The following is a 27,534-nucleotide window of genomic DNA, read 5'->3' as shown; positions in this document are numbered from 1 at the left end:
TCTCCCTCAGTCAGTATCAGTCGTAAGACGCAGCTACGAAGCTCGAAACGCAAAAAAAAAGTGACTTTTCATTAAATTTTTTTTTTTTTTTTTTTTTTGGGGGGGGGGGGGTTATCCTGTAAACGTTTGATATGTTCTGCTTCATTTAAGATCAAAATAAACAACTATAATCGACTATAAATATTTAATTTTGATTTATTTTGGAGGTGTGTGGGGTTTGTTGTGAGCTTGGGTGACGAGATAAAGGAATTACGACATTGCTGGTGTGTAGCGATGAGATTATTTACAGCAGCATTAGGCTACCTCATGGCCACCTTTGCTTCGACCAAAGATGGTATTAGTGAATCTTTGCTTCAACGTTCTCCATTCATAACTTTTTTTAAAAGATTTTGCCCCCTTTAGAGCATGAATAATCTCATATGTAAACAACTAGTTGTCACTATGCACGACTGAGCGCTCTGATTGGTTACATGAGGTAAGAATGGTAACTGCTAGCTGTTATGGTCTGTTGATCTTTCAGTTTTACACACTTAGATTGACTTTAAAAGTTAATTTTTATTGTGTTTTAAAAGATTAATTAACCCTCCTCTAGATCTCTCAAAGCGGACTCCTTACCAAGAGACCACCGAGGCGGTCGATATGCATTTTGTGTGTATATGAGTGTGTGTTGGTGTGTGTTGGTGTGTTTATATGTCTGTGTGTGTATGTGTGTGTGTGTGTGTGTGTGTGTGTTTGTGTGTGTGTGTGTGTGTGTGTGTGTGTGTGTGTGTGTGTGTGTGTGTGTGTGGTTGTGTTCTCTCGTGTGTTTATGGTGCTATTGCGAACGTGTAATTAGGCAGCGTAAACACAGCACGTAAGCCAACTCGCGGCCTTCCGAGCGCGTGATTTTGGTGTAATTGGGGTAATTCAGATTGCTCTTTCTTTGCTCTTTTGCTATAAAACGCCAAATTTATGATGTACACTTTTGAAAAGTTCAGATTTTTTAAGATACTGTGGTGAAAGTAGTTTGCATATCCAATTATTTGGAACTAGAGAATTGCGTGGAAAGGAAAGCCCCTCGCTGTCGGAATGCGAGGTCGGCCGGTTCAAAACTGTTACCTATGCATTCGAATGCTTTGCAGAAAGATTGATGATTAAATACCGTTTTTTCATTGCATAAGAACTATACAGCTTTGGGCGGGGTTTCTCGTGGTATATTTTAGGAATTTTGCGTTTGGATAGAAAATCTTTTAAAAAGTGTGTAAGTTTTAAAAAACCCTATTTAAAGAGAAATGTGTAAAATACGTGGCGGAAAAGGATACCAATAGAAAAAAACAGTTATTTTTCTATTAGAATAAAGTCATCGGCTTGGAATATTTTACATGAATCCTTCCATGAAACTACCTTGAGCTTTCAGTATACTACCGTATAGAGCCAACTCGCTCGCCGTGGCGCTTTTCCCTTCCGTCAACCCGCAGCCACCTCTCGAATCGTCAGCCACCTCCCAACCTTTGACACGGGTCAAACTTCCATCTATTTATAGGTAGTTAAATCTACCGGAACATGTATTAGGCGAAGTTATTTGCAATGATAGTCGCAATAGAGAGATTGTTTTGGTCTCTCTTTACTCATCTGCACCACACGAATTTAATTGATGTTTTTCCCTGGACTCTGCCTTTACTAAAGTCTCGAATCTAGATCTAGTTGTAATCTGCAGGTTGCAGATTTAATAAATTGCCGACAGAGAGATAGAGATAGAGATAGAGATAGAGAGAGAGAGAGAGAGAGAGAGAGAGAGAGAGAGAGAGAGAGAGAGAGAGAGAGAGAGAGAGGGGGGGGGGGAGGAGTAGATCTTGCGAGAACTTCTGGGCAAAACAAAATGGCGACCCGCGTAGTTCGGCTAGATTCGAAAAGTGAAAGAGCTACAGCATCTTTGTAGACGATCAAATTAGCTTACTTTTGTGCTATAACGCCATTTTTTTCTTTACTTTTGTCAATTTGATCATCCACACCGATAGAAAGTATTTCGAAATTAGGAAAAACAGGTTTTATTTCACACTGGGTGAGAATAGCCAACGCTGGCAAGCCTCATCCGGGGTGAGAGGTCAATCGTAGGGTTTTTATTCTCACCCCGGGTGAGGATAGCCTCTTCCTTACTTAAATGATTAGGTGATTAAACCTGATCTCTTATAGACAATATAAAAGTCAATTTAAGCTTCATTTCGTTAGAAAAAAATGTGTTGGGTTTGCTAACTTTTTAGACTTTGTGTTAAACAACACTTTTAATCAACAAAACGAATCCTTACAAGCCTTTGTAATCTCGAAGGTTTAGAAGTAGAAGTAGAAGAGTCTACTACTAGAGTCTAGAGTCTAGTCCAATTTATTTAATCTCTTGAATGTACTGGATAACAGAAATCTGCAACCTGCCACTAGATTACAACTCTAGATCGAGATCGAGATCGAGATTCGAGATTATAGTAAAGGCTGAGTCCTGGGAAAAACTTCAAAAAATTCTCGTGGTGATGAGTAAAGAGAGACCAAAACAATCTCAATAAATAATATATTGCGACTATCACGGCACATCACTTCACCTATACATGTTCCGGTAACTACCTATAAATAGATGCAAGTTTGACCCGTGTCAAAGTTTGGTATGTGGCTGACGATTCGGGAAGTGGCTGCGGGTTGACGAAAGGGAAAAGCGCCTCGCCACGAGGGCTGGTTCGACGCCGGGCAGGACAACGTTCGGTTTTTTATTGAAATAACGACAGATCATCGTGCTTGAGATGATAAAATACTGATTTGTAATTATCTCAAACCCTTGAAAAAAGTTTTGCTTCAATTCTTTGGTAAAGAGTTAGTACTCTATTAATGTAGAGACGTTTGTGCACTTGGTACTCTTTTATTATCTGCCAAACGTGGGGTTGGAGCTAGTTAGCGACTTCAGAAATATTTGATTATCATGTTAAATGGAAACAGCTGCCATAAATTGACTAAGATGTAAACGTGTGGCACCAAAATTCTCAGGAGACATGGGCCTTTCATATGAAACAGATAAATCTGACATACAGCTACTTTGAAAATTTAGTACCTGATACCTAGTATAATGCTAACATTTTGTTGCATTTAACGTAAACTCCATTCTCGTGAAAACTTTGTTTTGTCCACAAGTTTTTTCTCTGTAGATAAATAAGTTTCTACTTCTGTGTGTTACCATGCAGTAGCATAGCTAAGATAACTGCTAAATTTCAAGTCTCTATCTCAATTTTAAGACCTCCGTTGCTATGGAAACATGTTGCTCAACTTTGGAGGCCAATTTTTCCTGTTCGTGTTTCCTCACCTCGGACAATTAAAAGTTCCGTATTATCGTCAAACATTGTCATAATTACTTCACTCTTTTTTTTTATTGTTGGGGAAAGGTGATACATTTTGAAGATTATGTTAACTCAGTTTTGAAATTTCCTTCACAAGTTTGATATCACTGGCAGGGACACAAATGAAAATAGATTCAAAGAAGTGTTTTCTGAAGTTTTTTTCAATTTCCTACAAATTTAATGTGGACCATTTTCATCACATACTGCAAATGATTTCGATACTTTGTCTTCCTTCTTTCGGAGTACCCCCTCTAGACAAATTTACAGAAAAGCAATAAATTGAAACTTAATAAAGATCTCTCACTCTTAGTAAACTGCATGGCCATCATCAACATGCATAAAGACAAGAAGACGTTTTCACGTGGATTTTATAACATTTTACTTTTTATTTAAAAATTCTGACACTCACAGCTGTTGATAAAAACGGCCTCTTGCACGCACTTGCCGGTTCAGCTCACCCCTTATGCGCACTGTGTGAGACATCCCCAGTACGAACATTGGTCAGTCCATGACATTCTTGTTATGATCTTCCAGAGACTTTTTTGTTCCTTACATGGGCGTATGAAAGCAGGATTATCGTGTTGGATGACGATGAGGTCCTGATTTTTTTCCCCGTGCTGTTGCGCACAGTGCTGTTGTCGCGGATTCGTTAATAGCAATTCTAAATAAGGCGTTCTTGTTTTTAAGTCCTGGATAACTACTCGGCGCCTCACATTGATGAAAGAAGCATATTCATGTACTCCTTGCATGCCTTGAGCAGTTACTTTTGCAAGAAAGAAACGATTCCGCAGATGTGACATCATAATCAGTCTGTTTGAGCAAGGTTTGTCATTCAAGGCTGTACTATTTTTTGTCTATCCTGCACTTTGCAAGTATGCTAAAAACCTTTGGATGAGTCGAGAAACAATACACACACCTCAAGTTAGCCGTCTTGTTGCTTCTCGGGCAGATTTTCCGCCATGTACTTGGCGGATGCAAAACTTGCGGTCAGCTTCGCTAAGTATAGAGTTTAGGCGTCTTGTAAAGAAAGAAAAATCAAAACTGATCGCTAACGTTAACATGCATACAGAGAGAGAGAGAGAGAGAGAGAGAGGGAGAGAGAGAGAGACAGACAGACAGACAGACAGACAGACAGACAGACAGACAGACAGACAGACAGAGAGACAGAGAGAGACAGAGACAGACAGACAGACAGACAGACAGACAGACAGACCAGTGACATATATGCAAACACACACACTTGCACAAACCCATTTATCAATTCGGCCCAGTCGGAACCGGAGGTGGAAGACCGAGATACGATAATTTCTCTAAAGAGAAAGAGCGAGCGAGAGAGAGAGAGAGAGAGAGAGAGAGAGAGAGAGAGAGAGAGAGGGGGGGGGGGGGGGAGAGAGAGAGAGAGAGAGAGAGAGAGAGAGAGAGAGAGAGAGAGAGAGAGAAAGGCTGTCTTTGTGGGTCAACGTGTGCTTATAGTTATAGGTGAATTCACATGGATTCATGAGTCCGAATTACTCATTTCACTTGCTGTAAAACGCCTGGGGCACCAATAGGGAATTGGAGGTGTAGAAATCTATTAATTTTCTCATTATTGTATACAAGTGTATATTCTTTTTTAGCAGAGGGTACGGTGGAGGAGTGGTTAGTGTGCTCGTCTCCGAAGCGGAAAGTCCGGGTTCGAGCCTTGGTTTGGACACGGATTTTTTTCGCACCCCCCTGCCCGCGCAACAGTAATAGGTACCTGACTTCGAGTTGGGGAAATATAGGTGGCGTGGAAAGGCCACCCAACCACAATATGCTGAAGGCCCAGAAGTTGTCTCACTAACACGGCTATCCTGAATGTCCGGATCGAATACGGGAACAATTTTACTTTACTTTATTCTTTTTAACACTAGCTTACTTTTACGTTTATCCGCCGCTTAAACACTTTTTGGGTGTCGCGGGAAGAAAGAGACGTCTCTCTGTCGCCAACCGGAGAGCTTGGGTCAGGGGGTTGCCGTGGCTGGTTAATGTTTGCCTGACTCCATCTATCCAGGTCTTTCTCGGTCGCCCTCTAGCCTTGTTGCCATCGAATTTTTGGATGTAGGTACGTTGTGCTAAATTGCGTGTTGGTAATCGTAGGAGATGTCCGAACCATTTGATTCTTTGGTGCTGGATGTGATGCCTGACTCCATTTGTGCTCACCATTTCTCGGATTACAGAGTTTCTAATTTCGTCTCGCCAGGTCCTGTTTACTGCTTTTCAAAGGCATTGCATTTCACGTGTTGTAATTCTTTGCTCTAATGTCTTGTTCGTGGTCCATGTTTGGCATTGATAGGTGAGTGTTAGGATGGATATGGTGTTGATCATTTTGAATTTTGTTGTCATGGGGATGTTCGGATGTTTCAGTAGTGGAGTAAGCTGGTAACTAACGTTATAGGCCTTTTGTACTCGGTTTCAATTTCTGTGTTCAGTTGCCCATCCTCTGTGAATATACTTCCGAATATACTTCTTGGACCTGTCTGAGACTGTTGTTGTTGATGTGTATCCTGAGTGGTTCTGGCTTTCTGCTTACTTTCATTGTCTCTGTTTTGTTGATGTTGATCTTCATGTCGCAGTTGTTACATTCTTCGTTTAATCTGGTGGTGTGGTGTTGGAAACCTCGTTCATCTTTGTAAGCCAGGCTTTGGTCATCAGCGAAGAGTAATTCATTTAGGGCGTCTGGTTCTGTGTTGGCCTCTTTTGTAATTCTATCCATATATGATAAATAGTTGTGGTGATAGGACACAACCTTGTCTTACTCCGGATGTTATCTCGAACCATTCTGTGAGTCTCTCTGACGTTCTTTCTGTACTTGTGCTGTTCTCGAAAAGCCCAACCCCAGGTCCACGTCCCGGGAGGTGGAAACTGGACAAAGTGGGGGACTGCTGGGTTCAACGAAGTACGGTGTGGCTTTAAGCCACCGAGGCGTCACGCTAACCGTGAAGGAGAACCCGGATCACCCCGAAAAGTTGCAGGCTAACGGGCCTCTGTTGAAACTGCGAGAGACCTAGCAAGTCGGCTGCGGATTATCTATCGCTAAAAACACAAATAGAATTTACACTAGCACATTTAGCAAAACAAAAAGTCACATAACAACAGTATCACCAACGTCTGCAACTGCGTCAACTAAGAGAATAATGATAAAAGTAAGACGTGCATCAACAATGGCAGCAAAAACAAGCACATTAAGTGGAACAATACCCAGGTGGCAACAACAAAAGAGCAAACAACAAGCTAGGCACTAGACAGTGATTAAGTCAGTTAAACCCAAACCACAGTATCATTAAAGAAAACAGGAAATGAAGAACTGTTAGTTAGGTATCATGCTGGGCTGTTGTGACCCAAGTTTGAATGGAGGCTGAATTTAGGTTACTTGTTTATAAAGCGTACTAGCCTTTGTCCTGTTAGGAGTGAAGATTCAAATAGAAAACCCCGGCTTTTAAAGTAATTTTACAGGTTTGAAAAGGACATTTTACTCTTAAAATTAATGCAAAAAACTATTCTTGGTGGACCACCAAAAGTTACACTTTGTCATTGTTCTCGGCAGGTACCAGATGGTGTCAGTGTCGGCGACTCTGGCATTGGAAAGGACATGCTTTCTGAGGTCTCCTCACACGGTATGGTTATGGTTACAATTAAGATAGGTTCAAGAGACACAATATTAATTGTAGAGAGTCCTTTACCGTGGTTGTATTTCCCACTGCCTGATTGGTTGTCTGTCCATCTCGAAATGCACCTGTTTTTTAAACACTTGAGTAAACGTACGTTCGCTTAGTACAATTTTACGTAAATCCTAGACAGACCCTGTTTTCTTCACTGTTTAATAAAGGAGACATCTGTCTGTCTTCCGATTTGTCTTCCTTGGGGTCTCTTATACTGGAGGAGGGTTTATTTTGCTAAGTCGTATTTGTAAACATGATAAGAAGGAGACAGGGGGGGAAGGAGGGTACGTGTACTATTTTCAAGGATGTTTTCTTGACATTTTTGTGGTCTACTAATTCATTCTCTACTGTAAGTTTTTCCGACCTTGCACGCAGCGTTACAGTGGCCCAGTCAACTGCGTACATTTTCATGTAGAGTTGTTAATCAACTGAGGCAGTTTACTGGTATGTTATATTATTTATTTGTGACGCAAGCAACAAAATCGTGTCCACCAAGGGATGTAACTGTGTGTATTAAAATTCATTAACTTTTTGTAGTCAGGCCCTGTTTATCATTATTGTTCTCTAAACCTTTCCATTCGAGATGTTGATGGGCTTTTTATCGCGGGAAAATACCACTTTTGATTTTAATTTCCTCTTTAGTCTATGCAACTCCAAACACTTGTAAATCTAGTAAGACAAAAATAAAACGTTTTAGATACGATTTTTTTGCTTTTGGTCAAACAGTACTAAAAGTTGCAAGCCGCGGACATGAATGTTCTGTTCTGTTTCTCAGCCCTTATAATACAGGACTACAACATTTCAAGAACGAAACATGTGCATTAAGTTTTACACCTTTTTGCCACTCTCCTCCAAACCAATTTTGCCTCTCTTTTGAAACAGTTTACGGAGGCAGTGACTCACTCTACCAGCAAGGTCGTCCAAAGTTGTCTCCTATCAAATCCCAATCTAATCTACAAAATCCAGAAACGAAAGGTAAAAATGAATGTATCCTGGTTGGTTGGTTGGTTGGTTGGTTGGTGGATGGGTTTTTTCAGTTCAAAGATTTTATCCGAACAGAATGAGTGGGCTAATATGAAACCTGTCTGACTTTCTCATCTGAATTAGTCTATTAGGAAGTTGTAAACATGATTTGTTATTCTGATTTATTTTAATGCTTTCCACAAAACAAAGAGTTACTAAAAGACTTATGTACTTTACTTCGAGATCTCTGGTGAACCAAGAATCATGTCGAAATTAAAATACGTTTAAGAAGAAAGTTCCGTCCTTCAATCAAGAAGTAAAATAATGGCACTAATATGTATGGAAAACAAAAGGGAAAAAAGCAATAATATGACGTGTATGCTCTAGTTTGAGAATAAATCCTTTCCCGATTCAAAAGGAGACAAAGTGCTTTAAGATCTCTATGACTTGTGTAGCCAGTATCGTTGACGTTCTCCTGAGAGGTACCCGACACAGGTATCCCACACAGGTGTCTCACACTGGTATTCCATGCTACTGTCCCAAACACGTTTCGCAGATAGTGGTTATTCCACTACACAAGCCGGTATTTTGATTTCCGAATGTGGCTTGGCTACTTTTTAATCGTTCTTTTTGTGTCAACTTGGTTTGCATCATGTTTTGTCGTTAGATCTACGCATCATATAGCTTAGGGGCTGTTCGAATATAATCTTACACCTGTAAGGGGGGGGGGGGGTTGGCTCCGGTAAGAAAAGTGTAAGAGGGAGGGGGTTGAACCAATGTAATATTACACTTTTGTGAGGTGAGCAAATAAGGACAAAATTGGTGGCCTTGGTCAAGATAGGCTGCATGGTGTGCAGAGGCCGCATGGAATGAGGAAAATATTTTCCAAGTATTGCAGTATTGAAGAGGTACAGGGATTTACACAGGAAGAAATGGAGGTGGAGGAAGAAGAGGAGGAAGAGGAGACAGAGGAAGTTGGAACAGGACCCATATTTGGAAGACAGCTCTGCAAATGCCCCTGTTTTAAAAAATATTTTTGACATAATAATGAACACTGCCTTTGTTGATTATAACTTATTTCACTTTTTTGTTATAAGCATAATTATCAGTAATAACAGATACTGTGGAATCCTCATAAAGTCAACTCTTGCTTACACAGTCAACACCTCACTCTGGTCCCGTTTCGTAAGAAACTTCTTGTTTAAGTAATTGTGCTTCTGATACATGTACAGTCAACCGCTTGAGTGTTAACCTTGCGTAAAGTCAACAATTTTGGGCTAAATCCCAAGATGAAATCATTTAAGAAGAGATATTTAGGTCCTGAGCTAGTGGTGTAAACAGCTCCAATTACTTTGTTCACTCATTATATCTTGTTTTGGTGACAACTTCAGAATTATACTCACTGAAATTGAGCTAACACCTTGTTTCCAGGTATTTTGTAATTTTGTAGCTGTCATCTTCAATTTTTAATGGCGAGTAGTACAATGGATAAAGACAAACTTGCTCAAAGTCAACACTTTTTTTCGATTCCGATTTCCACTATTATTTGTTTTGTTTGCAATTAAGGCGCTTTTGAAATTGATATGAGTCTCAATGTTTTCCTTATTAGTAAGAAAGAGTGTAAGCAATATTTTGATTGAATGGTCAGTGTTATTTTTGTGTAAATGTAGAACTTCATGTATGTGCATACGTATGACATCTGTGTATTAGTTCTGCGCAATTTTCCAATCTTAAGACTGCGCTGCACATTTTAACGATCGTATAATTGCGTGGCAATCCTAAGATTGTGGAGCCATTTTAAGATTGCGCTGCGCGTTTGAACGATTATATAATTGTATCATTCTTGTGAGCTCTTCAGTTTCATATTTAATTTTAATTTTAATTGTCATATTTTTGCACTTTTGAAAATATACGTTAATGTTCTTTGATGTGAGTAAAAAAATTAAGATGGAAGTGAATCATACGATCGTTAAAATGGTCAGCGCAATCTTAAGATTGCCGCGCAATTATACGATCGTTAAAACGCGCAGCGCAACTTAAGCGGAACATATTCGTGTTCTTCATGAATATTATGTAAAGCGCATAGAATAATGATTGTAACACGGATTTGTGCCATATAAATATCATATTATTAGCATTTTAAGCGAACAATGTATTATGACGGAGGGCAAATGTAAGAAAAGTGTAAGAAGGGGGGGGGGTCAAAAGGTCCCCCAAAAAGTGTAAGATTATATTTGAAAAGCCCCTTAGGTCCGCCAGTTCACTCAACCGGATTATATTGGCTTGATACCCCACACAGATATTTCACGGAGGTATCCAACACAGGTACTCCACACAGGTGCCCCACACCGATATCCAACACTGGTATCTCACTCAAGGCTTGCTCAAGCGAAGGTTAAATTCAACTGTGGGCACAGAGATTTTTCTTAATGCTTTTTAAAAAATATTGTTCACCCCAATTTACATAATTTAGTTAATCAAGGAGTCGGGCTGCTTTAATTCTTTTGCTAACCCGTTCCAGTAAGGACAAACAATCTCATCATAAAGACAGAATACTTGTTAAAACTAACTTCATTGCATTGGAATGAAACTCACTTCTTCCGAAGATTGCACTACGTAGGCAAGTACAATTTTGTGAGAAGTAATACCAAACATAATTATGATGTCTTTTACAAGTTCTTTTGGAGTAACTTTCAAACGTAATAAAACAGGCGGAGCAGCGAGGAGATCCCGTTGTGTTTTATTTAATCATGCTATACAGGGTGTCTAAAAAAGAGGACCCACTTAAAGGACAATAACTCTGTCATCACTATACTAATGTCAACAAAAACTCTGAAAATCAAAATTCAACCATGAGGACGTCAACTTTGTTTGTATGAAGAAAATCAATCTAGTTCTGTGTTCGAGAAATGTCAAGTTTTAAAACTTCAATCTAACTTGGATAAAACGCAAAATTTTACTTCTTGTAACAGGTGTTCATCTACAGAGGCATGATTGGCCTGTTCTGGTTTCACGACAAGGGTTTTAAAACCACATTTTAGACAGATCTGTCTAAACCTGCCGAAAAGGTTTCGTAGAAGTTTGGGGAGATTGTGTTATGCTGTACAGGCCTGGTTCCAGAGGGATGGACCTCAACAGACACAATGAAATATTTCCCCAAAATCCTTGACATCACAGGACGAGACAGGCAGAGTAATGAAGAAGTAAGAGCAGCTATCGGCACTGAGTCCTGTCTGCGTTACATAGAAAAACAGAGGATAAAATGGTTTGGCCACCTGACCAGCCAGGATCGAGAGCCTACAACACCAAGCACTCAGGCTATAAAGGAAGAGGAAGGCCACGCAAAAGGTGGATCGAAGGTGTCAAGGAAACCCTAAGAAAACATAACGTCACAACTGAAAGAGCTGCGGAGCTGGCCTAACATAGAAAACTGCATCTCCCCTCGACGCTTAATGGCAACAGAGGATGAAAAAGTAAAAGCAAGTACTCTTAAAAATGATGGCAGATTTAGATAGTTCAGGAGGCCGGTTTTAACCCTCCCTGTCCCAGCAGAAAGACTAATGTTACTCAACTTATTGATCTCAGATCTTCTGCGCTACGCTACAGACAATGGTCCTGAAATTAATTTTTAAGAGCAATTAAAATTAGGAAGTGGCTATTCGTCCGGCTGCCGGACCAATAGTCAAAAGCCTACTTATCGGGCTGCCAAAAGAATGGCCGAAATACTATTGGTTGGGTAGTGTCTACGTTCTGTAACGTTATTGAACGTATACTAGCTATCTACGTTATCTAACAAATCAAAAATACAAAATATAGTAACAAGCCGGTATTTGAACTTCCGAATGAGGCTTGGCTACTTTTCAAATTGGTTTGCTTCTTGTTTTGTCGTTAGATCTACCTGATAATATAGCTAAGTCCGCTAGTTCACTCAACTGGATTGTATTGGCGTATTTCTATTTCATTATCAGCTGTGTCCATTTGTTAAGTATGTATCAAGCACGTGTGTGTTAAGAGTGTGTGTTGGACACCTTTTTGCTGCAGCCATGATTGTCCTACTTTCTTTCCTGTTCAAATTTACACAGTTGTCTTCCTCAAATTGCTTCCCCACCCGATTTAGCTCATCAAATGAATAGAATTTCGTTCCAACCGATAGAGCGGTGTTAAATTTTGCGCTTTAGATTCTAGCCTAGACTCGATATGAAGAATGCCCAAACAATAGCATTGTGGTTTTGAGTTAGTTATGTCTGTTCCAAATTACAACATTCTGGAACATTCTTTCGGCAGCCTGATATATAGGCTTTTGATTATTGCTCTGTCCGCCGGACGAATAGCCATTTCCAATTTACTATACAAAGTGTGCCTTATACCTTTCTTAACAGCATAAAAGTGTATTGTTCTTTTAGGTTAGTTATTACTTTCTTAGATAGCGTTGGGGAAACTCAGGCAGCATTGCATTCTGTTGCATGTCAAAATTTAGCAATTTCGTTGGGAGGGGGGGGGGGGCATAAATTGAAAGCGTAAAATGTCCTGCGTCTGTCTAGATGGTGTTTTGTTTGTCGTGTCTTTTTTAAATACGAAGATATTGAAGAGTTTGCTGGAGATGTAAATTGACTTCGTAGGAAACTGTCTTTGAATACAGTCCTTTGTAGACTTACGACCGAGAAGTTAATAAATTTTGGCGCTCATATTATGACCTTATGCAGTTGTGAACGCCGTAAAACCTCTACTAACCCCCCCCCCAAAAAAAGTTAATAAATTTTGGTTGGATGGAGACGTATCATACAAACGGTTGCTTACAATAACTCCCTAGAGCCCTACACATCTACGTTCCAAACTCTTGGTTCGGAATGGAAAGGCAAACCTGGCGTCGGAACGGCAGATGGGGATGAAAAACGTCTAGAAAAAGTTAAATCGGGAGGCCGAACCAGTGCTTTTGACATGTGGGTTTTCTGGTGACAGTCCGCATGTTTCGTTGATGAAAGCCTTTATTTGACGTCACGGGCTTAGCCGGCTTATCTTGTCACAGCCATTATCTTCACAATGATTTACAGCACAGAAGAAAAAAATCGGACTACATTTTTTAAACGAGCGACCCATGATTCGCGCAGAAGTTGCTGTTTTTCAAAATTTCAAGAGATTTTATAAAAGAAATCCACAGACATTATATTATGCATTCACTTAAACAGAAAGGGTTTCAGATCAGGGTTGGCCTCTGAGTCACAATGTGCAGTAATGAATACACTTTATTGTCTGCACAAGCTGCACAATTAAACATACAGCAAAATGGCAACCTGGTCGAAAGAGAAAATTCTTCAATTCATTGAAATGTACAGATCCCATGAGAGTTTGGAAAATAAAATCGAAAGATTATTCAAATTCCCTGGTGAAGGAAAGGGCTTACCAAAATTTGATGCATTTGTAGCAAGCAAGGACTCAGTGATTTTTAAAAAATTAGTAACTTACTTGGGTCATTCCTGAAGAATTTTTTTTTAAGTTGAGGGAAGCCAAGTGCCCGGTGCTGGGTCTGATGAAGTATATCAGCTCAAGCTGTGGTAGATTTTCTTTTCAAGTCCATTGTTTCTAAAGCTGCAGTTTAACCACACGTGATGTGGATGATGCGCCGATCCGTCAAATGGCGGTTTTGCGCAGAGGTTCCAAAGCCGGTTCCCACTCCGGTTAAAACCTCCTGGGTGAAACGTAGATCATTCTACAACGCAAGTAAAAGTGCAATTATAAACATAAAAGAGTTAAGTTCTACGATAGAAATACTGTAGTTCTTGGGTAAAATTCTTAAACATAGGGACTGACTGTGCTCGAACATACAACCTGACTTTCGCTCCTAGGCGTTGATCGAATGATAACAATACAGTGTGAATTTCGGTGAATCAGAGTGAGGATCCATTATTCATCGAGACGAGTCTTTCAAAACAGTATCCCAAACGTCAACAAGTACGACATGGTCGCGCTTGGAATGCGTCCACCTGCATACTTTGTGATTTTATTTTAAGGGACAATTTGAGTAGGCTTACTACCTGTTTGATCCTCACGCCAGGGACGATCGTGACATGGCGTATTCAGATTGAAGAGCAAAATTAACATCCCGCAATGATATTGTGGGGTTCACGCAGTTTTTGAGTCTTAAACAAAGGGTCATATGTATATGTACCCACACCACTTATTGTCACGCCAGTGGCAGACTTTTATGACGTCGGGGAGACCTGTTTTGCGTATAGATGTTTTCCTCGTCGGACGACGGAGAGTCCCTCTCAAGTTACAAAGATTCCCAAATGCAAGTAGACTGAGACCTGAAAGTAGCGAAAGAAGGTTGGAACAGATTAATTTTTACAAATCCCGAGACACTGACGACAAATTTAGGGCGTTTTTTAAAGTGACGATAGGGGTAATGACTGTTTGCCACCAAGAAAGCGCCAGCATAATAAACAAAACCAATTTGTAGACACAAGACGTCCACCCAGATCCCCAACCAAGGACCAACTCTCAAGGAAAAACGGCAATCATAGTCAGCAGCAACGACCAATCCTACTGACCATGTCCCTGCTGGAAAAACGTCTTCAGTGCCCCCAACAATAAACACGTATGGACATGAGCACCCCAGACACACACTGAACCCGGCTCCCCATGACTCACAACATTCGGAGCTTTGTGCTTCCTCCTTCTGCTAACCCGAGGCTGGGCTTGGTCGCCGACAAGAGAAAAGCGTCACACATTGGGTTCCAAATGTTACAACGCGCAAACGCAAAGTTGGAGAAGAGTCTTTACCTTCACTTCCACCAATCCCGTAGTCTGGCTGACAGATAGGATACTACTGTAGATTTTGCAACCAGCTTCATCCATTTCTTATGGTTCTCAACGTTCCTTTTTGTAATGTTCCAGTCACTGCCAACCCACTCTTTTATAATGTTTTCCCATAGATCCCTCTATCTGCCTCTCCGTCTCCCTCCATTTGTTGTTCCCTGTAGACTCATTTTGTCCAATCAGGGTGATTGTTTGATGTGCCTATTCCGCTTTAGTTTGTTTCTTTTTACTGAAGTCAGAAAGTCTTTGTATAGTCCGGTGACTTTTTCATTAGTTGTGTGATATCCAAGTTTAGTTTCAGTTTTAGTAAGAGTTTTACGGCGCTCGAAACTGCAGAGGGTCATAATAGGCCTATGTGAGCGCGCGAAACACAAGTCGGTTGCAGTCACAACGGTTCATAGTACAGCTTGGTTGGGTCAATGATCATATCAAAATGTTAACAAATGGGTATGTATGCGTGTGTGAGCATGTTCATCTACCGGAATCGTAATCATGAGGTTGCGGGTTCAGGGGCTCGAGCCACGGGCCCGACGTTCCGTCCTTGGGAAAAGCACTTTACACGGATTTTTCTCTCTTCACCCATGTGGGAACGTGTACTTGGCCTTAGACAGCGAAAGATCTTCTCAGTATGTTAGTGTTTTAGCGCCTATAAATGGCCGCTTTAATTGTATGTTTCCCAGGAAGTTCAGTTGCTTCAGAAAGCTCCCAGGTCTGTTGAGGTTGTGATGTGCATAGAGCTTGCTGTTGAGCAGGAATTTGCATTATACAAAAGCTATCTGTTATTCACATGTGTGTGTGTGTGTGTGTGTGTGTGTGTTTGGATGTGTGTGTGTGCGTGTGTGTGTGTTTGGATTATGTGTGCCTGTGTGTATGTGTGTGTGTGTGTATGTGTGTGTGTATGTGTGTGTGTGTGTGTGTGTGTGTGTGTGTGTGTGTGTGTGTGTGTGTGTGTGTATGTATGAGAGAGAGAAGGGGGGGAGGGTGAGGGGGGGCTTTGTGAGAAAACACTACTACTAAATCTAAATTGAGAGCATGAAATAAAATGTGTCCCCGTCGGATTATGCGATTGTGCGGCCGCGGCCGTTTTTTGTTGTTTTTTTTCGCATAATTCTGCAACATTTGCATAATTTTGGGATCCCCGCGTTTTTTCACGATTTTGTGCATTTTTCACAAAACATTAAAAATTAACACCTCGCCGTGTGACTAAAGGGAAGTAATCACAGTAGTAAGTCTCTTTTAAGTGACAAGTTGGTTATTTCCCTTGTTAGGTCTATGGAGTTCGGGGGTTAAGGGTTAGGGATTTTGTTCCTTGAGCCTGTTCAATTTTTTAATCCATCAAAAGTTGTTTTCATGTCTGCTGATGTTTCATGTTTGACAGGTGTCCCTGGTTTTAGTGACATGCCAGCATCAGAGGTCTAGATGTCTTTTTTTTTTTTTTACATTTTTCTTTCCTCTATACAGCTGAAAGTTACAGAGATTATATTTTTTGGTTGTTTTTTTTTCTGACTGATGTGTCTTGTTTTCTTTCCAAATACCAAACAAAATTACTGATACTGATATGTTCTGTTTCCAATTCTTCTGTTGAAAAAGTGCCAAAAGTGTCGTGAATGGCGTTACGGTAACTTGCATAAATTTTGCATAATTTTGTATTTTTCTTGCATAATTTGGCCACCTAAATTTGCATAATTCTGCGGGGACAGTAAAATACTAGACCTAGATTCTGGAGACCCATAGACAAAAATACACTTACATGTACGTTTCTTTTTCTAGAACAGAGGAGATGTAAACCTGTTGTCCTCTCTGTTAACAGATGAACAACATCTATAGTCTTGGCAACACCAAATGGACAACTTGTCGACTTCATTTCACCGAATCTAAAACGCGAATTGCTCTGCTTTTTTACATGCGCTTACCGATTTTAAAAGACTTATATTTTCTCGACTTTGGTGCACATGCCACAAATATAAAGATCTACATGATCACTAGTAATTAATTGCGCATTAAACTCAACACCGCACACTTTTTATAGCAAGTACAGTACCATAACAATAATACAGGGTGTCGCTTCAGGGGCTTTGCCATAAATTTCCAGTGGAGGGGGGGGGATACAGTAGGTTCAAACCGAAAACCTGGGGTCAACAGAACGCAAAATTCGGTAGTTTTAGGGCAACATTGTTATGTGTGTATGGGGGTTTGGGGGGTTTTTGTGTGTGTGTGTTTTTGTGTGTTGTTGTTTTTTTGTTTTTTTTTTTTGGGGGGCTATTGTAAATTAAATAATCTAATCATGGTGATTTTTGTGGAGCACCAAACCAATGCGCCAGGATCTGGACAATAAAGATGTATCTTATCTTTTCTTATTAATGAAAAAAGCGACAGCAAATTGGAACTTGTGCGATCTCAAAGACTGTGAATATGTGGAACAATCTAAATATACACACCATCACCCACTAATCGCTGGACTCACACATAACTCAGTCTTGCGGCACACGCAGTCAGTGGTTAAAAAAAGAAAAAAGGAAGACAGCTAAAAGCGAATAAGAAAACTAACACTCAACTGCCGGTCTTGTTCAAATCCAGAACCCCGCCCAGACTGCAATTAAATACTAATTATTTTTTTTTTTTTTTAATTTATTTAAAGAGATTGTTTTAATAATTAAAGTAACTGTTAACCGTTGGTTTACGTAAAAAGGAGTGGGATCAAATTCAGAACTTCGATTCTCTCCAGTATTACATATTGAAAAGAGGGGCGGGGTGGAGAAAAGGGAGGGGGGGCTGTTGAACAGCCGGTTCGACGTTATTTGCTTGAGCTGAAAATAAAAACTCACTGTTTTGTTTCTTGTACTTGTATTCTTTTTTTCTCGTCCCGTTTATAAATGTGTTCGTTTTTCACAATGCTACCTGAACTCATGTCTCCTACCAGAATCAGAATGGAAAGACTTCTTAGAATCAAACCAAGTACAAGAACGCCACAAAGCAGTGGACTTTGTGAAAAAAGATTTGAATGAAGAACCTATGATTCGAATTCCTACACTTCCCCCAATCATGTACGTCGATCCTGAGCAGCCCACTTTGCCGGGAGAGGCGGGACTTCGACTTCTGTACTCAGTCCGATTGGCTGACAGAGTGAGTCATCTCAGCTGATTGAAGTTTCTCGTTGAGAGATGATATTATAGAAAAATAATGGTTCATTTGTCTACTTTGGAAGAATGTATTCTTACGAAAATAGGTTTTGACGAGGATACCTCTTTCCGAATTAGATAGGTCGTTAAAAGATCAAAGTTGGAACAAAACATGTATTTGGGAGATGAATTATTTGGTGTACGTTTTAAGACTGAAAAATAATGTTCCTCAACTATGTTTTAAAGGTATGTATGAGTGTAAGGCTTCGTGGTGAAATCAGCGCTGGATAATGAAATAACTTTTTAAAAATCATTTTGCTCACCCAATGGGCAATTTCTACAAATATTTTCTCTTGACTCAGCACCTTTTATGTTAATTGTTAACAAATTTGCAATTTCTAAGGACACTCAAGATTTGGAAATCACCGAACTTTGGTGGCCATTTTCACAATAGTATTTACCTCTAAAGATAGGCGACCCCCAAAGTCCTTCAGACGTAAATATGTCGAGTCAAGATAAAGGGTTGTTGTTGTTTTTTAACAAAAGCAAGACAGCTGAATAAGCTATCCGTACGTCGCTTTAACTGTCGTATCCATACGACCTGGGGAACTCTGTGTCACCACTTTCCAAAGAGGAATTTTACTCGTTAATCCGATCCGTACGCTATGCATAGCAATAGCAGTAGCAATCTGTCAAAAAGATTTTTTGAGAAATACTGAAAGTTTCAGGGATCTTCGTACAAGAAGTATTCTAAAATGTGAAGAATACAACCGCGGGGGTACAAAATGACCCCAGGGCGTACGGATAGGGTTTAAATGAAACCAATAACTACTCCATGTGCCCCAAAATTGACGAGCGCCTGATTCCACAGAGTCGTGACACATGTACATTTGGAAACTTCGTGAAGAGAGTAATGGGTTGTAAAATATGCTATGCAGCTGTTATTTCTCTTTTAAATGATGTTTGAGAGTGTTTCATCTTTCCATATTTTCAATAAATCTTTTAACTATGTTGCACCTTCAAAATGTATTTATATATCTCTCTAAATTTCACTTTCTTATGAAGGAAAAAACGTGTGACCCTGGAGGCAGGGTAGTAGAGGCTCTTCCAGGAAGGCTAACGATCAGCACACAAGCCGAGTAAGTCCAAGAACTTGAGTAAGTCTGTGAAGTCTTTGGGTACGTCTGAGAAGCACTTGAGCAAATGTATGAAGAGTAAATCTGTAACACCCAAGAATAAAACAAGACTGAAAAGCTTTCTTGTAGAACGCTTTTGATTAGCCTTTGCTTTTAACAATTCTAAAATTTGAGTGTGTTTTGTAGTTCTTATTCAATGACAAATCACTGGAGGACGCTGTAGACAATGCCGTTATCAAGCAACTTATGTCTTATGTGGCCACATTTCGTTTCAAAAATTCGGTGGAAATTAACAGTGGAGTCCATTGTTGCTCATTTACTCAGTGTAGCGTTTGGGGAATAAAGATGAAATGTTTATTCACATTCGTGACAAGCTACTCTTACACTGACTTTGAGTACATGTACTATAAAAAGAAACGAAAAATTGCAGTTCGTCACAGATTTGTTCCAAGCCGTAAGATCTTGTTTACATTTTTTATAATAATGATATACTTTCCCTCTCGCCGTGTCATACGTGTTTCAATTGTGAGATTTTATTGCAGTTATTTTTTAAAATTTTGGTGCAGACCGGCCGGTGATACTAACTACGGACTATTGCAAATGCGCTGGACTACGCAAGTCCCTGCACTCCAGACTGCTCCAACAGGTAGACGTACCAACAGACACACCGACAAACGCACAGACAGGCAACAATCAGACCTCCACAAGGGAGATTTGGCCACGTGCCGCTATGACGTACCGGAAAAACTGCCCAAGCTGCCAAGAACCGATGGAGTGTCGCAAAGACCAAAGTAGGAATACTATTTTCATACATGGTTTTAAAAAAATAATAAAATGAGAAGAGAGGAGGGGGCTGGTTGACACATTTTTATGGTTAATCTGTCCCTGTTGGTAATTACCATTACTTTACGAACACAAATTTGAAATTGAACAATTTAGTTGACTAAAATTTTAAAGGGTAAAGTGAAAAACGAGTTTATTTTTAGAATTTAAAAATCAGGATACTGGTACTCTACGTACAACAGCTCCTGCATATTATCCCTATGAAAGCAGTTAATTGAAATAAAGTGACTCACAGACTGCAGTGCTATTAAAGCAAAAAAAGTTAAGTGGAATGTTAATTAAGCCCATCATTAAAAAGGGGGAAATGGGTTACGTCGTGGTAAAATTAATGTGACTTAGCCTGTTTTTCACTTGACCCGTGATTTTTTTTTAATTTTTTTTTTTTTGGGGGGGTGGGGTTGTAGTTGTTTTGTTTTGTTCTGTTTTGTTTTATTCTTATTCTGAAATAAGTTCCTTATGCAACAAATTGCGATTTCAGTTACGGAATTTTTTTCCCAGACTTGTAGTAAAGATGAACGAGGTGGAACGAATTAAAGACAGATTTCAAACACCTAATTAAATGCCACGCATGGTCGTGTGAGAACAGATCTCAGGGTGGGTTTTTTTTTAACCAACTTGGGCAAATTTTGATATAAAAGTAAGTGTTCTGATCATGAAACTGGTAAAAATAAGCTTCTTTGAACTTAAGACATAGTAACGAAATTCTGTCTTTCTATAGTTTTTGGAGCAATGGCCCATAGAAGTGTAAGCATGAACAAGTGTGCACACAAACATACAGTATGGGACTGTGAGAACCAACCACTTTATCATACCACGACCTTTACTGGATAAACAGTCAATCATTTGAGACTGGTTTGTTTTTAAATGTTACGCCACTGTGGTTATTTCTGCTCAAAGAAACGGTCTAAAGTGTTACCTTATCTACATTATTTTTTTGCTCTGTCCTACAGATTAAAGTCTTTCACAGCAAGAGAGAAAACACTTCCCGTTTTACCAACAAGGGAGCAAACTGATTTCCAGTGGTCTCGCCCCATGGCTCCAGCCCCTAAACGAGCATCATTCGCCGATAATTCATACCAAGTAATTATTCTCACGCATATAGCTGTTTCCCTTCTTTGTAAGCTACCAAAATAATGTTTGCAATCAATGTGTCTGCACAAATTGTAGAATATACATTTTTATTTGCCTTTTCATTCATAGATCCATACATACAGATATATTATATATATACTCTTCATGTCTATTCGTTGATCATTCTTTCCTTTTATCTATATATCTGTATGTTTCTGTGTCGACTTATTTGACTGTTCATATTTAGGTATGCGCATAAAGTATCTATCTATCTATCTGTCTGTCTGTCTGTCTGTCTGTTTGTCTGTCTGTTTGTCAAAGAAGCAAGCATGACAATATTCCAAAAGACTAGGTCCACAGTCCATATACTTTTTGTCGAGGGCTGAAAAATAAAGTTAATGTTTGCATATGTTTCTACCATTCCTAACAGCTGGAGCACCACTGTGATCAATATAGATGGGCATCAAGGAGAATGCACCACTATATCTCTGTAAGTTGAGCCATATTTAGACAACACTTTACACTTGTTTGCACTTTTGTCTTTCGGCTGACAAAATCTATAGCACTAGTGCTTCTTGTGTCGTTTGTTGCAGGTATAACACCTTGTATTTCCAACAGAGAGAAAGAAATTTCCAGACTTATAAAGTTAATAATTACGAATAGGCCCTTTCGCACAGTGTGTGCTTGGTAGTGTCCAATGCATTTTCCTGGAATTTTCCAGCATTTCTTGGGTGTCAAAGAAACGAAAATGCCTCTCATTTGAAACCAAACAACTTTTGATTTAGAAAGTAGAATCCATTATAAATTACTGACTCGTTGTCATTAATTATATACTCTTTTTGTTTTAATATTTACGTGTACATGTACTCTGGTTTTAGATAATAAACGAGACAGTTATTTTTGTCGACGCAGTTATTTCATTTCCATTTTCAGAGCAACTGTTTCTTAATTTAAAGAAGAATTGTGCTAATGGACTAAGGCTAACGCTGAAAATTGGGGGTGGGGGGGTTCACTTGAGTCCTGACTGATCATCTGGTATTTTGTACTCTTAAACCATCCACGGCCGTATTTCCAAAATAGTCGTTCATGAGTTTCATGACTGACATTACGTGATTTTGTTTATTATTTTATCCAACATCGCTGCTCTTTATGGACGCTAACTCGGGCACAGATATCAAGATTTTTATCTTACACCGATCTGTCTCGAAATATGGCTGATTTGACTAAAAAAGGTGAGAAGCAAGATATTCCCGGAGAATTCGTTAATATGTGTGTGAACAACTGTTTTCCTTCTTTTCCTTTGGTCACTGTTTGTGGACGGCCGTACACAACAGGGTCGGTTCGTTAATTGGGCACGGTCGCGCAGAGCCGCTCAAACTGTTTTTATGTTTTGTTCTGTAAAGCACTCATAAACAGAAAATGGAAGAAGCCTGCAACAAGCACTAGCCAAATCTTATATCAATACTTATTGGGGGTTATTTCAAGGAGGGAGACATAATTATGCATAATGCAATAGAGGAAAACAATCCAGATTTTTTTTCCAATCCTCATTCTGACTCAGACGAGCATAAAAATGTATTTTCATTTGAAGACTCTTGGACTCTTGGGGATTATAAATAGACTCACTGTCACGTCGGCAGAAGGTGAAACGAAATGTCGCACATGAAACCAACCCTCTGGGATCCATGTGCGACATCTTCTTTTGTATATCTTCCTCTTATCCTTCTTTGTTTTGTTTTTTTTTCTTCTATCTCTTCTTCCACTACTGACCTCGTGTGGAGCAAAACTAGAGGTCATCCATCCCACAGAGTGGGCGCCTTGTTGACCGTGAGGTGCGACCCGTGCTGAGAAAAAACCGTGTACGTGGTGGTTGAGGCGAGATCAGTCTGCAGACTGTCCCTTGCCAACACACCTCTTTTTGGCCCTGGTTTTCCTTTTTGACGAGAGGGTGGCATGGCCCATGCCACTCAATTAGTTGGGAGCTGACTTCATTCAATTGGTATAATATCTTAACAGGAGGGTCTTGTACATTCTCATGGAGTTCCAGGGTTGCATCGAATAAAGAACTCGGCATGAGCACCAACGATCGCAATTAATCGGGAATCACACACAACACGCTCACCTTTTCTTTTACATTTTGGCCTAGGCAAGGCCTATGGCCTATTCGCTCTCATAATGAGCGTCTAGCCACATCACTCTAGCCGCCTGTTTGCGTGACGTCACCCGACTGGACAGGGGACAGTTTTAAATGGCCATTTCAGAGCTGGTGCTTCACGGCAGACAAAAACTAATTACGTTTTTGAAATCAGCGTCGTCAAATTAGGGTGGCAAACGAGCAGAATTACATTTTAAGCAATATTTTAGGAATTTCGAATTTTTTTAATCCCCCAATAAATGCTTCATAAATACAAGCTGAGTTGTGGTGTAATTTTTTCCTTATATCTAGATCTAGGCTTTATGCGCCTTGTATGTGGAGTCAAGCAGACACCTACTGGCAACTTCCGCGTCGATCTTCAGCCGCATTAGTTTCGGCGTTCTCTGTGTTTTCGCCCCTAGTCATGTTATACTGTAAACTATTGCGTGAGAATTGTGTGAACAACGCCAGCACATTGTACTCACTAAGGTGCACTAGCCTATCGTTTTGTCTATGTTATTCAAAAGGTTTTCATGTTTGTTAAAATGTGTGAGCCATCTTGGAAAACCCAAACTACAGACATGCAGTTGGGACTTTTTCCAAATGTTTTGCCACATCAAAAATTGGCTTCACCATGCTTCGACAGAATGAATCAGAAAGAAATCGCATCACCGACATATACTTCAGGTGGGCATTCCGCTTTCGTCAGGCGCAAGAAGGTTCAACATGAGCAGACACACTGTTTATGTGACGTGAGACCACCTGGCAACGGCTGGCTCCCAAAAAGACCGATAATCTACTGTCCAGACGAAATAACCCGTCACTATTTGCAACAGAAACAATTCCGACGTGAAGTGTAGAAAAGGGTGTTCACCCACCATAAATAATACCTGTGAAGAATGTGGCTTTTCTGAGATATTGGTCTTTTTCTAGCGACCAATTTCTGTTCTAACCCTCGCGGGTTTCCTTAACGAGACGTTTTTGCTTGTTTACATCCGGGCATTCCACAGACAGTGATGCATTTTTCCTGAAAACCTTGACACATTTGTTCCTGTGACACACTTAATGCTAATAATTTATTGACGCATTTTCGCATAAGTTTAAAGCCAGGTTTGCCATTTTATGCTATATGTAACTTTGATATCAGTTATAGAAATAAATTATGTCGAAAGAATGGCTTTGTTACCACATGTACGTTTTCAAAGCAACAAAAACACACAGACGCCTGTGCTAACACACAGACATGTGCACTAAAGTATGGAATCCCATTATGGTTAAAGAACAAAAGAGAGTTTCTATGAAAATATACTTATTTTAGTAAAGCAATAGATCTACTTAGATCTAGATCTAAAATCTATATAATTTAAGTATATGTAGAAATGACTTGAGTCTACATCTAGATATCTCAGTCGTTCCTTCACCGACAGCTTTCGGCACTGTATTCTTTGTATGTACCTGCGTACCTGCGTTGGTGTGTGTGTGTGTGTGTGTGTGTGTGTGTGTGTGTGTGTGTGTGTGTGTAATTTCAGATTGGCCTACAGTCTGGAATAGATAATGAATTTGTTGTTCTTTGGTTCCTCGCATTGCGTAGTCTCTATTTTAATCGGCACGATTGTGATCTCCATGCAAAATAACACAATAAAACACCAATGATATGTTATAACATTTGACCAACCTTTGTAGTGGAAAGAGTTGCAAAAAAGAGGAAGGAAGTGTTGTGTGAGCGAGGATGGCTCAGGCTGGAATGTGGCCACCTGTGTAGTTGTCCATATTTGGTAGGGCGGTACCCAAGGAGTTTAGAACTTTTAATCTCCTTGGCGGTACCTTAGAATTGGACAGACGTTTTTGTTGGTCGGCCGGGAGACTGAGGGTGTCAGAAGTTATGGTACTCGGGTGGTGGAGGACTCTGAAGCTGTTTCCCCTTCTCGAGGTGACCCTAGACATCGCAGTCCAGGAACAGAATATGAATGATCTAAAGGAGACAACCTTGATTTTTAAAAATCCCGAAGCCTAAGGAGATCCAGGGTGGAATCCAGGAGCACGACCTGTCGACAGCACCCCCAAGTATCCGTGGAGGACATGGACCCAAGCTTACGGTGTCCTATTCGTGCCTAGAAGCTGCATGGCTGTGGGAAGTACAGTCACGAACGAGGACCGTCTGGCGTTCGAGCGGGGCGGCACCAGGCGGACGGACCTTCTGGTTCCCAGCCCCTTGTCTAGTATGAGGCTCTGCTAGATGGACAGGATACTTCCTCTGTACTTTGCAAACCCACAATCAAAGATCTAATTAATATTAATAAACAGGGTTCTTGCAGGAGCTACGGTATTCGTGCTCCTTGCTCGAGCCCCTCTTCAGGAATAAAAACCAAAAAGGAAACGGGGGAAAAAGGGGTGGGAGGTGGAGAAAGAGAAGGACGGGAGCTAGAAAGACACAGTTAAAGAATCAGCGGTTTGGAAAGAGTAATCGTAGGATTCTCTACTAGAATTGTCGTAGTCTGCAGCAGAGAGGGCTCGTGGCTGAAACCCTATGTTACGGAGCAGACATCATATGCCTCCAAGAAACCAGACTAGGTGACAGGAGCTTCAATGTTGCCGACTTTGCAACGACTCTTTACAACAGGGAAGGGCATGGACAGGTCACCCTGATACGGTCAGCAATCAGACATCAGGAATTGGATACAAGCCGATGGGCGTCAGAAAACCTACACCTGCTTGCAGTGGAGCTCACTGATCAGCCTGTAAGAAATGTTGTCAACGTCTACGCATGCAACGGGATAGTCACAGAGGAAGAGTGGGCCAAACTTGGCGAGATGGAGGAAACACTACCTGGAAAAACGATCTTTTGTGGTAACCTCAACACGCGAGGAAGTGATTGGGGAAACACAGTGGTAAACCCCCAAGGGACGAGACTGGAAAATGCCCTGGACAGATGTGACCTCACCTGCATCAATAATGGCAACATGACCAGACTAGCCACAAGAGATGGGGACTCCGACAGTGCTATAGACCTTGCACTCGTCTCGGTAGACCTATCAACAGACTGTACATGGAGAGTATTACACAACTATAGCAGCGATCATATCCCATGCACAGTGTTTGTAAAGTGAGGAAGAAACAGCAACTATCTTACCCCCAGTGGGTCGGGGGGATATAAATAAACCCACTGCTTCGTCTGCAGAAGGTGCAACCCCCTCAAAGACGAAGTGTCGCACACGGACCCCAACACTCTGGGATCCGTGTGCAACACTTACTTTGGTGTATCTTCCTCTTCTCCTTCCTTCTTTCTTTCTCCTTCTATCTTTCTTCCCACCGCTGACCTCATGTGCAGCAAAAAGAGAGGTCACCCATCCCACAGAGTGGGCACCTTGTTGACCGTGAGGTGCGACCCGTGCGGAGGGAAACCGGGTACCTGGCGGTTGAGGTGAGATCAGTCTACGGACTGTCTCTCTCCAATACACTCTTTGGCCCAGGTTTTCCTCTTAGACGGGAGGGTGGCACGGCCCATGCCACTCAATCGGTTGGGAGTTGAAACAACATCAAGCCCTGGGTCAATCTTGACGGGAGAGTTTTATGCACTCTCGTCGAGAGATTTATGCACTCTCGTCGAGAGTATAGCTCCGGGGTAGCCCTGGCACAGCTCTGGTCGGATGACCAATGTGTCCCCCTGTTGGGCTTGATGGCGGGCGGGGAGCCCCAGAGTTGAACCACCTTTAAAACGCACATGGATTCCTCTTCTAATAAAAACCATTTTCCCAACTCCCAACGTTGCCAAAAAGTCTCGGCTCGCGGAAGCAGGTGCGGCCGCCGAGCCGAGCAAACAAACTTCTAAAGGGAAAAGGACCTTTACGTCTGCCTCTGCCCTCCCCTCTCTCAGGGAGCTTCCGCGGCAGCCGTACTTGACCATCCGCAGGTCCGATGCGCAAAAAAAATCACTGATCTAAACATATTCAAACCAGGAGATGTTCTAAGACAGGCTCTGGGATACATTCCTACGAATGTCCACAAACTGTCCTCTGGGCTCTCCTCATCAAATGCGCATCGGATAAAGAACTTGAATAGATTACGACCTTCGGTGGTGTTCCTTGTGTTTCCGAGCGACACCAGAAGTTTAACCATTCGAAGGGTGTGGTCCGCAGCCATGAGCTGAAGGGCTGTTCCAACCTAGAGATTGTGGATAACTGTGAGGGTGTGGTCGAAGCCCGTCGAATTACTATTCTGCGGGGGGAGTCCACTCTAGAAACGAACACAATAATTCTAACTTTTGATTCGTGCCGCCCTCCAGTCACCATTCGGGCATCATATTTGGTCTTGGATGTGCGACCCTATGTGCCAAACCCTCTACGCTGCTTTCAGTGTCAGAAGTTTGGCCATAGTCAGTCGCGATGCCGACGTGCAGTCGTGTGTCCTCGCTGTGGCAAG

General features: G+C 40.9%; 1 protein-coding gene across 1 annotated transcript in view; it reads left to right on the top strand.

Annotated features, from left to right (window-relative positions):
* The window catches only part of LOC101857227, an 84,973-nt gene that overhangs the window by 48,508 nt on the left and 8,931 nt on the right, over positions 1-27,534 (top strand). Inside the window, exons 7-13 of the mRNA XM_013091344.2 lie at positions 6,919-6,988; positions 7,916-8,008; positions 17,733-17,935; positions 18,997-19,070; positions 19,634-19,858; positions 20,861-20,990; positions 21,412-21,471. Of these exons, the coding sequence (XP_012946798.1) occupies positions 6,919-6,988; positions 7,916-8,008; positions 17,733-17,935; positions 18,997-19,070; positions 19,634-19,858; positions 20,861-20,990; positions 21,412-21,471 (855 nt within the window). The remainder of the gene's footprint in view (positions 1-6,918; positions 6,989-7,915; positions 8,009-17,732; positions 17,936-18,996; positions 19,071-19,633; positions 19,859-20,860; positions 20,991-21,411; positions 21,472-27,534) is intronic.

This window comes from Aplysia californica, unplaced genomic scaffold (assembly GCF_000002075.1).
Source record: "Aplysia californica isolate F4 #8 unplaced genomic scaffold, AplCal3.0 scaffold00034, whole genome shotgun sequence".
NCBI classification, from domain to species: domain Eukaryota; kingdom Metazoa; phylum Mollusca; class Gastropoda; order Aplysiida; family Aplysiidae; genus Aplysia; species Aplysia californica.
Note: the sequence above shows the minus strand (reverse complement) of the source record. Positions and strands in the feature narration are given on the sequence as shown.